At 35.9% G+C, this 12,099-nt stretch overlaps 1 protein-coding gene across 1 annotated transcript in view; it reads right to left on the reverse strand.

Annotated features, from left to right (window-relative positions):
- Positions 1 to 4,342: 4,342 nt before the first annotated feature.
- Positions 4,343 to 12,099, reverse strand: part of NSRP1 (nuclear speckle splicing regulatory protein 1) — a 60,484-nt gene continuing 52,727 nt past the window's right edge. Inside the window, exons 4-7 of the mRNA XM_042915397.1 lie at positions 9,924 to 10,052; positions 8,834 to 9,041; positions 7,766 to 7,874; positions 4,343 to 5,914 (exon numbers count right to left, since the gene is read on the reverse strand). Of these exons, the coding sequence (XP_042771331.1) occupies positions 4,861 to 5,914; positions 7,766 to 7,874; positions 8,834 to 9,041; positions 9,924 to 10,052 (1,500 nt within the window). The 3' untranslated portion in view covers positions 4,343 to 4,860. The remainder of the gene's footprint in view (positions 5,915 to 7,765; positions 7,875 to 8,833; positions 9,042 to 9,923; positions 10,053 to 12,099) is intronic.

The following is a 12,099-nucleotide window of genomic DNA, read 5'->3' on the forward strand; positions in this document are numbered from 1 at the left end:
CAAAAGTGTTTACTGTGAGATGTATTATGCATACAGAATATATAAAACATATTTACAATTGAAAGAATAGAGCAAACAGCCAAGTAACAACCATCCACATCAAGAAATGAAATATTGTCAATATCTAGAAGCCCCATGTGTACCCCTCCTGTATCACAAATCTTGACTTTAACCATCATTTCCTTGTTTTTTCTTAGTTTTATTACCTACCCAAGTATCTCTATACAGTATAATTTTGCTTGTTTTTTTTTTTTTATTTTTTAAAGTTTATTTTTTTGACAGAAAGAGAGCAAGTGGGGGAGGGGCAGAGAGAAAGAGAGAGACAATCCTAAGCATACCCTGAGCTGTCAGTGCAGAACCTGATGCGGGTTCTGCAAGCTCACAAACTGTGAGATCGTGACCTGAGCTGAAACCAAGAGTTGGCACTAACTGACTGAGCCACCTTGGCACGCCTTGCTTGTTTTGTTTTTTAATTTTTTTAAACGTTTATTTTTGAAAGAGAGAGAGAAAGAACACGTGCATGCAAGCTGGGGAGGGACAGAGAGACAGAGGGACACAGAGGATCTGAAGCAGGCTCCGCACTGTCAGCAGAGCCTGAAATGGTGCTCAAACTCACAAACTGTGAGATTATGACCTGAGCTGAAATCTAAGACTTAACCAACTGAGCCACCCAGGAGCCGCTATTTTGCTTTTTTTTTTTTTTTTAAACTATGATAATTACTTTTTGTTACTTACAATACTCTGAAATTCATCATAATTGTATATATTCACACTATATTCATCCTATAGCTCTAGTGTTTTCACTGTATTGTGTATATATACATACCAGATTCACTTACTACTGATAGACATTTGAGGCTGTTTCCAGCTTGATGAAAAACACTATTATGAAAATTCCTGGTTCATCTGTGGAAGAACACAAGTTATAGATAAGGTGCAGCATCAATATTCCTAGGTAAAACTAAATTGTTGTACCAGTCATCTGCCACTGGTAGTATATATGACTTACCTTGGCTCCACATCCTCACCAACACTCGGTAGTGTGTCTAAACATTTTTGCCATTCCTGGTGGATGCTCAATGGTATTCATTATGGTTTTACTTTGAACAAAGTTTTCATTCACTGATGAGTCCTATTTGATGCCCAGATGGGAAACAATAAATCTTCATCTCCATATTATACTACATATAAAAATTCATTCCAGATGCATGGTAAATCTAATTGTGAAAAGTAAACAATAATGCTTCTAGAAGAGTGTTGTCCAGAACTTTCTGCAACGGAAGTGTTCTATAAATCTGCACTTTCCTATATGGTAGCTGCTAGATACATGCGGCTGTTGAGCACTTCAAAAATGTCTAGTGCAAGTGAGGAAGTGAACTTTAAATTTTAACTTTTGATTGTTTAACTTTATAACAATGCAAGACCTCAGTTCATTAAAAGATACCATTATGAGTGAGAGGGAAAAGGCAAGCCATTGAGGAAGAGAGGTTGCTTACAAAGACAAAAGACAACTCCTACCCAGAATATATAAAGAATCATTTAGGTCATGAAAACAAGGCAGATAATATCCCCCACCCCCCATCCCCAGCTCCTCTAAGATAGGCAAAAGAAACATATTCTTCAAAAGGGAAATATTCTAATGCTAGTAACTATATGACAGCCTGTAGGGAACCACGAAACCATGAGAGATCATCATACCCAACAGAATGACTAAACTCAAAAGACGAAAGAGAAACAATTACCAAGCTTAAGCAAGAAGATGGAGCAACTGGAACCCTCACAAATTGCTAGAGTAGTTTTGGATAACTGATTGACAGTATCTATTAAAGCTGAACACATGTATAACCTATGGATCAGCAATTCCATCCCTAGGAATATCCCCCCCCCCCCCCCCCCCGCCAAAACATATATGCACACACTGGAAGACAAGTACCAGAATGCTCATGGAAGTATTATTTGTAATAATCCCATTCAGGAAATAATGTCTATTCATTCAATAGAATGAATAAATACTATAAAATCTAGAAAATAAAAAACCCAATTTGTGGAGTTGAAAGTCAAAGGGGGAAGGGGTAGTAAGGAGGTCAGGAAGGGGTGTGAAGAGAACTTCTTGTGGGTCAGGTAATGTTTTCACACTGGATGTGTTCACTCTGGGTAAATCCACTAAACTACATACTCAAGATATATGCACTATTTAAAAATGCTTATTATGCTATAATTTTTTAAAGTTTATTAAAAATGTTCCAGTAACTTCTGGCATAGACATCATAGGTAGAACCTTCTATCAAATAGGGCTTTTCTGGCTATAGTGGCAGAAATCCAATTGAAACTGTCTTAAGTAAAAGACAGGAAAAGTAATGGTTTAAATATCTAAAAAATATATGGAGAGCCAGAGAGACAAAAGCAATCATCAGGTGTTTGTCCCTCCCTCCCCTCATTTCTGCTCTTTGTGTGAGCTTTATTCTGTCAGGCACTGAGGCAGTCATTTTCCCATGCAACTCTGGACTTACCTCATCTTCGAAGTCAGCAATGGTAGCGGAAAACTTTTATCTCTTTAAGTCTGACAGTGTCAGAATTGACCTAGGTTAAGTCGCAAACCTTTCCTGGAGCCTATTCAACCCCATTTGAACCAATGGACTAAGTAGTGAAGGGGTACTTTTCCTGAAAGAAAACCAAGGCACTGGTCCTAGAAAAGGGTAAAATGAATGCAAGAGAGGCAAAAGCATCTATATATTTGGAGGAGATAGAAAAGAAAAAAAAAAACACCTTAATTTGTAGTTTGTTCCTGAGTTATGTCGAAACTTTGTTAATTGTTTTTCCTATCCAAAGCATCCAAGCTGCTTTGTGAAAATTTCTGAACTACTGGGGGAGGGAAATCAAATTTCTTATCAAATCTGACTCCAGTCTCTCCCTCCTTGACTGTATCTTGCATACTATGGTCAAATAAATCTTTCCACTATATGGCACTAGTAACTCCAGCAAAGAAACCACATTCCCAACTGAAGGGGAAGATCTACCACTCATGGTCTTCCATCATCTCACCTGAACTTTTTCAGTTACATTACACGACTCCCTCTGTGTACATGTAGCCAGTACTCTTAAGTGTTTGTCACTGTCACTGATCTATGTTAAAGTATTAGGATGCAACTGACATTTAATGTGTCCATCAAGAGACAATGGCACTAGATTTCTTACTTTCCCTTTCTGGCTTTAAAGGTATAATAAAAATTACTTATGAATACTAAATTTGATCCTAAATATATAATGTCTTTTCTGAAAGTCAATATTATTAAGTTTATTTTTATTTAATTCGAGAGGGAGATAGAGAGCAAGCTGGGGAGAGGCAGAGAGAGAGGGAGACAGAATCTCAAGCAGGCTCCATGCTGCCAGCACAGAGCCTGATGCGGGCCTCAAACTCACGAACTGTGAGATCATGACCCAAGCCGAAGTTGAGTCAGACGCTTTTTTTAAAATTTTTTTTAAATGTTTATTTATTTTTGAGAGAGAGAGAGACAGAGAGACAGACAGACAGATCATGATCAGGGGAGGGGCAGAGAGAGAGGGAGATACAGAATCTGAAGCAGGCTCCAGGCTCTGAGCTGTCTGCACATGGCCTGACGCAAGGCTTGAACACACGAACTGTGATCATGACCTGAGCCGAAGTTAGATGCTTAACCAAATGAGCCACCCAGGCACCCCAGAGTTCCAGACGCTTAACTGGCTGAGCCACCCAGGCGCCCCTAAAAGTCAATATTATTAAACTAAGTTTATCCTTCTGAAAATAAGACAATGTAACTTCATGATGAAGATATAAACTACTTTCTGTTAGAACTACTTTCTCCATGTCATTCATTTTTTACCCATGAATGAATTATTTAATTTCAAATGCTGTTTCTTTATTGGAATATATAAAAGAAGTCAGGGTCATACATAGGCTACCTGGATCTTTAACCTCATTTAGGCTAAATGTCTCCATCTTTTCACCTCAGCTAAAACTGACTGAAATAACCAATTTACTACCTTGCTAAGGTTTCAGAATTAAAGTGATTTTTAAATAAGAAAACAAAGAGGTGGGGCACTTGGGTGGCTAAGTCAGTGAAGTGTACAACTTTGGCTCAGGTCATGGGTTTGTGGGTTTGAGTCCCATGTCTGGCTCTGTGCTGACCACTCAGAGCCTGGAGGCTGCTTCAGATTCTGTGTCTCCCTCTCTCTCTGCTCCTCCCCAGCTCGCACTCTGTCTCTGTCTCTCTCCAAAAAAATAAATAAACATTAAAAAAAAAAAAATTAAAAAAAAAAAGGAATCGTGGCATAAATGACATTACTTTTAAAATATGAGACTGAATTAAATGTACAAACGTATCACTATTTTTATTTGCATTTAAGCCAAATATTCTGTGAGCTAGAAAGTCAGACAATGTATGATCTATATTTTATATATTAACATAAATATCAAAACAAAGTATAGCAATATTCTGTTACTCAAATCCACAAATCCACATATTTTTTATCTAGAATACACTATTTATAAAACTAACAGCTCCTGCAACAAAGCCAACATTATTAGGAGAGTTGTTTGAGGAGTTATTTTTTAATGGTTAGAGTGCAGACAATTTTCCTCATTAAGAACCTGTACAGGGATTTACCACCAACCAAGAATGTGGTAATGATAATAAAATACATATCAATTTAAACATTCAAGACAAAAGGACTTATTTTTACTTAAGCCAATAATGAATTTTGAAAATATATTAAAAAATACCCTCCCAACCACTGTTAACACACTCGTTTATGCTTTCACACAGCATATTTCAGGAGTTTTCATTTTCTGTGCCTCCACAGGTCTTTCTACTGGGGCAGTTATCAATCATCTTCTTTCTCAATATATGTCTTTGCATTAACCCGTGCCATCTGCCTGGCCAGGTACCTATCTCTAGCCGACATTACAGTTTCTTCATTATTTCGCTTTGCAAACTTGTTCCCCACCTCATGTGGCCCCTCTTGTTCTTTGCCCATCTCTTGGTATTCCTCTGTGAGTCTATGTTTTGCTCCTACTGATGTTTCAGAACTAGAGGGTTTCTCTGGGTTTCTTTCTTTGTCCATGTTTCTCATTTTATTGGATTTTTCCTGGTCAAGAAACCTATCCTTTCCCCTAGAATTTGGGCTGCTTTCTTTTTTCTCTCGGTTTCTTTCTGAAGACTGAATACTTATTTCTCGTTGTTCTCTATGTCTGTACTTATCACTGTTTTCATATCTTTCTTTCCTTGCTTTCACATGCTCTTCTTTGCTTTTCTCTTCCTTCTCTCCTCCTTTCTCACTGTATCGATCATGATTATTTCGTTGTCTCTCTCTTTCTTGTTCTCTTGGGGAATATTTCTCCCTGTCTTTCTCCCTTTTCCAATCTCTGTCATTTCTTTCTCTTTGGTCTCTTCCCCTCAGTTTATCTTCTTGTTCATGCCTCTTCCAGTGGGAATCTCTATGGCTGGCTTCTCGGTGCCTATGGGAATCCTTCTTTTCTTTTCGGTAATCACGGTCATTGTAATAGTTCTCATGATCCCTGGATTGTCTCTCTTGGTGCTGATCTTCCCTTTTCTCATGAACTCTTGACTTGGACCTTTTTGTGTGGCATTTGGTACCATGCTCTCTTTCTTCACTAGAAGACCGTGAGTGGATTTGATTCCTCTGATGTTTAGAGTCACTCTTGGAGGTCTCTGTGACCCTCTCCCTTCTTGCGTTTGCTTTTTTATTTTCTTCCATTTCATCATCCTCACTGCTATTAGCATCAAAGTCGCTATCTGCATCTGGGTTTTCCTCTACTTGCACAACAGTTTGGAGAATGCATTTCTCATGTGGTATTCTGTTCTCTGAACTTACTTCATCAGAATAACCCCTTGATTTCTCTTCCTTTATTCCAGACCTTAAAAAAAGTAACATTTAAAAAATGCCACATTATCAATTGTAGTAAGCACATGAAATGTTCATATAATTTTTCTCAATACTTAAATTTAACTACTAAATGTGAAAAAGTGCTATTTACCTTATGAATATTGTAAACTAGTATTTTCTAACCATTCAGGATATTTTCAGAAAAAGGTAGAAGTGAAATAGAGAAAATTAGATTGCTGTATTGGACCGTTAGAACCTTCAGACAGGAGTCTGTACAAGGTTTTTGTTTTTGTTAAGCATGCCAATAATTGGCAAAAGTAAGATATATTCTGTATCTAAGTACTATTTTCATAATATGAAGTTCAAGTTACAGCTCTTTGTTGGATTTTTCTCTTTTTAAAAAATTTAATAATAGTCCTGGGAATAGATGAAGATAATTTTTTTTATAGCAAAATGCTGGCAAAATCTAATTCTTAAGTATCACTAAATAATTTGTCTTATGATTAAAAAGGCATGAGCACCCCTCCCTTGGCACCTATCACAACAAAATGGGAATATATGAATCTGCTCGATTACAATCAATAACACTAAAAATTGTTCAGATCACCTACATTTTCCCAGCTGATAAATGCGGTTAATTTGTCTACATTACTCACACATTCATTCTTACTAATCACTTAATAATTATACTAATAAAACAACAGTGGTTCTTTGGGAATTGGCACAGAACTATCTTCTAAAGGATTAACAGTTAGGAATTCTATTATTAGACTCTGAGAAAAGTACAATATTAAATGACATTATGGAGTTTCATGGCTGGCCTCACAACTGTTCCAGATGAAACTCTAACAGAAATTCTAATTCTCCATTCAAAATCTCTCTTCAAATATACTTTCTTAGACTCATAATTTTCATCAATTTTGTAATCAAACCTAGCAGTTGGCAGCAAAGGAGGTAGGGGTGGAAGTATAAATCTAATTCCTTCTCTTCCCTTTACTTCCATTCTCCTGCCTCTCTCCTTTTCCCAGCAACACAGACACAGATCCTCTAATCTGAATGTCTCTGTTCCAAAAACCATTTACTCAGATACAAGCTTAGGACAAATTCTCCCTTTTACCTTCAGCTATATACTTATGAGAGTCGTTTAACCATTCCTACAATACTTTATAATTTTATTTTAAAAACCCTCCAATACTTTCTTTTTATACCGGTGCTAATGGAAATATGTACAGAAATAGTAATGTCCATATTTGTGCCATCTGTGGTAGCCACTAGCCATATGTGGCAACTGTATTTGAAATGTGGCTATTATAACCAAAATTTTATTTTTTATTTATAATACATATATTTTTAATGTTTTATTTCTTTTTTTAAGAGTGAGAGTGCAAGCGGGGAAGGGCCAAAGAGGACAGAGGATCTGAAGCAGGCTCCACGCTGAAAGCTGATAGCAGTGAGACACATGTAAGGCTCAAACTCATGAACGCGAGCCAAGGTCAGACACTAACTGACTGAGCCACCAAAGCGCCCCTAGATTTTATTTAAATAGCCATATGTGACTACTAGCTACATATTAGAGAGTGCATTTCTAGCCCTAAATATGTGAATCTTACATTTTCTGGAGGCCATGTCCTATTTATGAAAATAAACTACTTCTTATGAACATACATGTAGGAATCCTGAAGAATAGAAATAATCTTGAACTAAATCTGTAAGTTTTTAATTAAGAAAGTGTAAATCCTTTGCAATTCAATCAGGTCAGGTTTGGCTGACAACACAACATGCAATGCTGTAATCTTCTATCTTTCAGAGGGTTAAAATAATCCTACAACCACAGATCATGAACAGAATTTTTCTTCTAAATATTCCATATGCCATGTCTCACCTGGCTTCACGAAAGCTGCATGTAGGTACTTCCTCTTCACCAACTGCTTGATTTAATAGGTGTCTATAAAATCCACTGAGATCTTTCTGCTTGGTTACATCCAAACGGGCTGAGAGGGAAAGCAAACATGAGAGGAATATATTCAACAAGGCACAACACAGTTCTGTTTTACAGGTGTAGAGTATGTAACATACAGTATATAAACTGTAGATCCAGAGTTGGCAAACTATAGCCTGTAGACCAAATGTGGCCTACTGTTTTCGTAAATATATTTTTATTGGAATGTAGCCTTGTTCATTTGTTTATTGTTTAAGGCTGCTTTTGCATTAAAAGGCAGAACTGAGGAGCTCCAACAGAGATCATATGGTACACAAAACCTAAAATATTTACTTATCTGGTCCTTCACAGAAAATCTGCCAACTGATACTCTAGATGAACACTTAATACATCCTTAGAACATTAGACTTGATTTTCTTCTATTTAAAGTTGATGAGCATTTGTCAATTAAGCTATTTATATGTATACATTTTACTTAGACCTTGAGAAATGACCATGAGTAGAAAGTACTGAAGTAAAGCACTAAGACATTCTTTGGCTCCTGCACATCTTTTTCTTTTTTGAATTAATGTTATGCTTTTTCTAAATGCCCACACAGTTAATGTTCCTTGAGTGGTATTACTCTAGTTTTCTAAAGCCAGAAAATATAACTAGGATTTAAATCTCAGTTTATATTGCTTCTGACCAAGATTATGGTGTTATGATTTGTAATAAAAGTTCTTACATTTAGAATTTTTCTATGGCAATGACTCGTAATGGTCATAGTTTTAAACAACAAAATGAGATATATGAAAAGTCCAGTAGAAATAAGTTACTGAGAGTAAAACTGTGTTTTTACTCATAATCTCTTCAACGTTTTATAATACTACAAAACATCATATCTTATACCTTAAATCTATATACGTAAATTAGGACCACCACATTATAACCTAGAAGTTCACGGACAGAGCAAATGGCTAAACCAATTTGCTGCTTCGGTTTCCTTCTACCCTTTTCCCTCTTCTATTTCACCTTCAAGTGCAGCAGCCCTTTTTTCTCTTTCTTCCTCTTCAGCTCTCTCTTGCAGTTTTTTCTTATAAGCAGATGTCACAAATGCCTCCTTATCATCAAACTCTCCCTTCTCCATCTCTCGTTCTCTCTGTATTTTCTTTTCCATTCTCTTTTCCTGTTCCTTTTTTCTGATCTCAACTGCTTTTAGTAAGTTGTGAATATACTTGGGCTAGGAGGAAAAATAAGATTATTTAGGGAAGAATCAAAAATAAAAATTAAGAATATTGTTTTTATCATGAATTTATTAAGATAAAAATGGCTAGTCCAAATAGGCGGGACTGTCATCCTCTCAAAATTCAATATAAATTTACTAGCAAGAGTGAAACTAAAATTCTTTACAATAAAAATTTAAGTGTAAAACAAATTATTCAAACTGCTATTTTACTTTTTTTTTAATTTCAAATTAATTTTTCCACTGTGTTTTCACCCTTTTCACAGGTATTGTCTCAATACTTCAAGTAAGTGATTCAGAAGGTTCCTACTACTTTTTCCATTAGGTGAAATATGCTTATTTAAAAGAATAGCTTTAATTTTATACTACCACCCTACCTGCACATACTATAAGATGCAAAGATGTCTGTTTGTGCTTATGAAAGACAAAAAGTGATACAAAATGTGAATGTATTTCAAGCTCCCACTCTCAAGTATTTTTTTCAAACTAAAAATATGATCACATGTGCAGATGATTCTGTTACCAGCTAGAATGCAATAAAAAAAATGAGTGAATGATAAAACACAAAAATATGAACAGGAACAGGAGTTACTAGTACAGAGACTTTCTAAGAAAAAAATTTCCAAAATGTGTGAAGGTTTTAAAGCAAAAAACACAACTTGTTGTTTTTATTGTTAGAGAATTTATTCACTCCTGTTAGGATACTTTTAGTAGGGTTTCCTGGGTTCTAAATCAAACCTATATTATCTGCAACTAGGGGCTCTTCTTCACATTTCAAATACCTAAAAGCTTTTTCTCAGATCATCCTCATGCTAAAATAAGATTAATATATATAATACAAGTCAAGGTCAAAGAAATTTATACTTTTCAGCTACAAACCTTTCGGTCTTTTCCCAAAAGCAATTTGGGATTATTTTCCTCCCTTTTTTTCTGCATTTCATCATAAATACTGTCATATTCATATACAGTGGAATCTTCTGCAAGGGCCTTCTGGATTTCTAGTTTGGTCTAAAACAAACAAACACATTTAAAAAATGAGCCAGTTAATACATACCAAAGAAAGCCTTAAGTAATTTTTCTCAGAGAGGATCATGAATCATATATAGATCATAAAAATTCTATCAATCACATTTTAGACTGAAAATATAAACATCAGTCTGAAGCCAGGCTGCTTGGGTTTGAATCCCAGGCTCTATACTTAGCTACTCTGGGAAAGGATGTGTAATCTTTTTGTGCCTCAGTTTTCATCAAAAAAATTGAGGATAATAATTGTATCTACCTTCCAAGTTGTTGTATTATCTATTTTATATAATTCATTCATATAGGACTTTTAAAAACAAACAACAAACAAACCTCAAACCAAGAGGTTTTGGCTTGACAACAGATACCTATCAAATATTGCATTTAATGATAACATTTAATAGCTTTTTCAATGAAATAGGGAGTAAAATAATGTTGCTATCATCAGTTCTGTGCACCTGAGGTTCAGATAAAAGAGCAGAAAGAAAAAGAAAAAAATGTTGTCGAGCTATTAAAAATATGCCATTTCTGGTGGCTCAGGTCACGATCTCACAGTTTGAGTTTAAGCCCCATGTCAGGCTCTGTAATGACAGTGCAGAGCCTAGTTGGGATTCTCTCTCTCTCTCAGTCCTTCCCCTGCTTGAGCACGTGCTCTCTCTCAAAATAAATAAACATTTAAAAATAAATAAATAAATAAAATATCCCATTTCTAAGAGCATTTTACCTTAGATTTAGTAAATATAATTAAGTTAGTATTCTTTACAATAAAAGTTTTGTATTAAAGCAGAACACAAGAGCTCTTTCTCACAAAGAGACATTAAAAAAATTAAAAAAAAAAAGAAAAAAGTGGTTCTGGACAGCTAGGGTTAAAAATGAAAGTAGATTTGAGATTTATGCTTTAAGTAAGAAAAGATAACACAAAAATGTCAAAAGAACACAAGGGGCACCGGACTCAGTTGGTTAAGCATCTGTCTTTTGATGTTGGCTCAGGTCATGATCTCACGGTTCATGGGATAGAGCCCTGCAATAGGCTCTGTGCCAACAGTGCTGAGCCTGCTTGGGATTCTCTTTCTCCCTCTCTCTCTGCCCCTACACTGCTTACACACTCTCTCTTTCAAAATAAATAAATGAACGTGAAAAAAAAATTTTTTTAATATTTTAATTTATTTTTGAAGGAGAGAGAGAGAGACAGACCATGAGCAGGGGAGGAGCAGAGAGAGAAGGAGACACAGAATCTGAAGCAGGCTCCAGGCTCTGAGCTGTCAGCACAGAGCCCGATGCGGGGCTCGAACCCATGAACCATGAGATCATGACCTAAGCCAAAGTCGGATGCTTAACCGACTGAGCCACCCAGGTGCCCCCCTCAAAATTTTAAAGAACACCAGAACACTAGACGCCTACATTATGTTGGAGAAGTCATCACATTCTCTGGAACTAATTCTCTCATTGATATGGTGAAGAAGTTGAACTCTAAAATTCTAACTCAAAGCACCTCAGCATTTATGTTTAAAAAACAGTCTTTTATGTGTGCATTAAACCATCTTGAGGATGCTGAGTTACATTTCCACTATGAAACTAAGATATTACCTTAATATTACTAAATACATAATTCTGTGCCCATTCCCCAGGGTGGCAGTAAACATAGTGGCTAAAAGCATGGGCTCTGCAATTTCAATGCCTGGGTTTGAACTAACTATGAGACCTCATAAAAGTCACATATATCTTTTTGCCTTCATGTCCATCAACTACAAAATGGAGATTATAAGAGCATTTATCTCATAGGATTATTTTAAGAATTAAAGAGAATTCTCAAGAAGTGGTTGCCATAATGTCTGGCACATTAAAAAGTGCTTAACAAATTTATCGTTATGCAGAATTCCAGTTGGACAAGGAACAAACAGATGACAAACGTTAAAGGAAATGTGAAGGAGAAGAGACTTCTACTACTCCTACTACTAGAGACTTCTCTTCTACTAGGCTTGCCTCATCCCTGAACACAGCTAGATAAATATCAAATCATTTTGAACACCCAAGA

Source organism: Panthera leo, chromosome E1, assembly GCF_018350215.1.
Source record: "Panthera leo isolate Ple1 chromosome E1, P.leo_Ple1_pat1.1, whole genome shotgun sequence".
NCBI lineage: Eukaryota > Metazoa > Chordata > Mammalia > Carnivora > Felidae > Panthera > Panthera leo.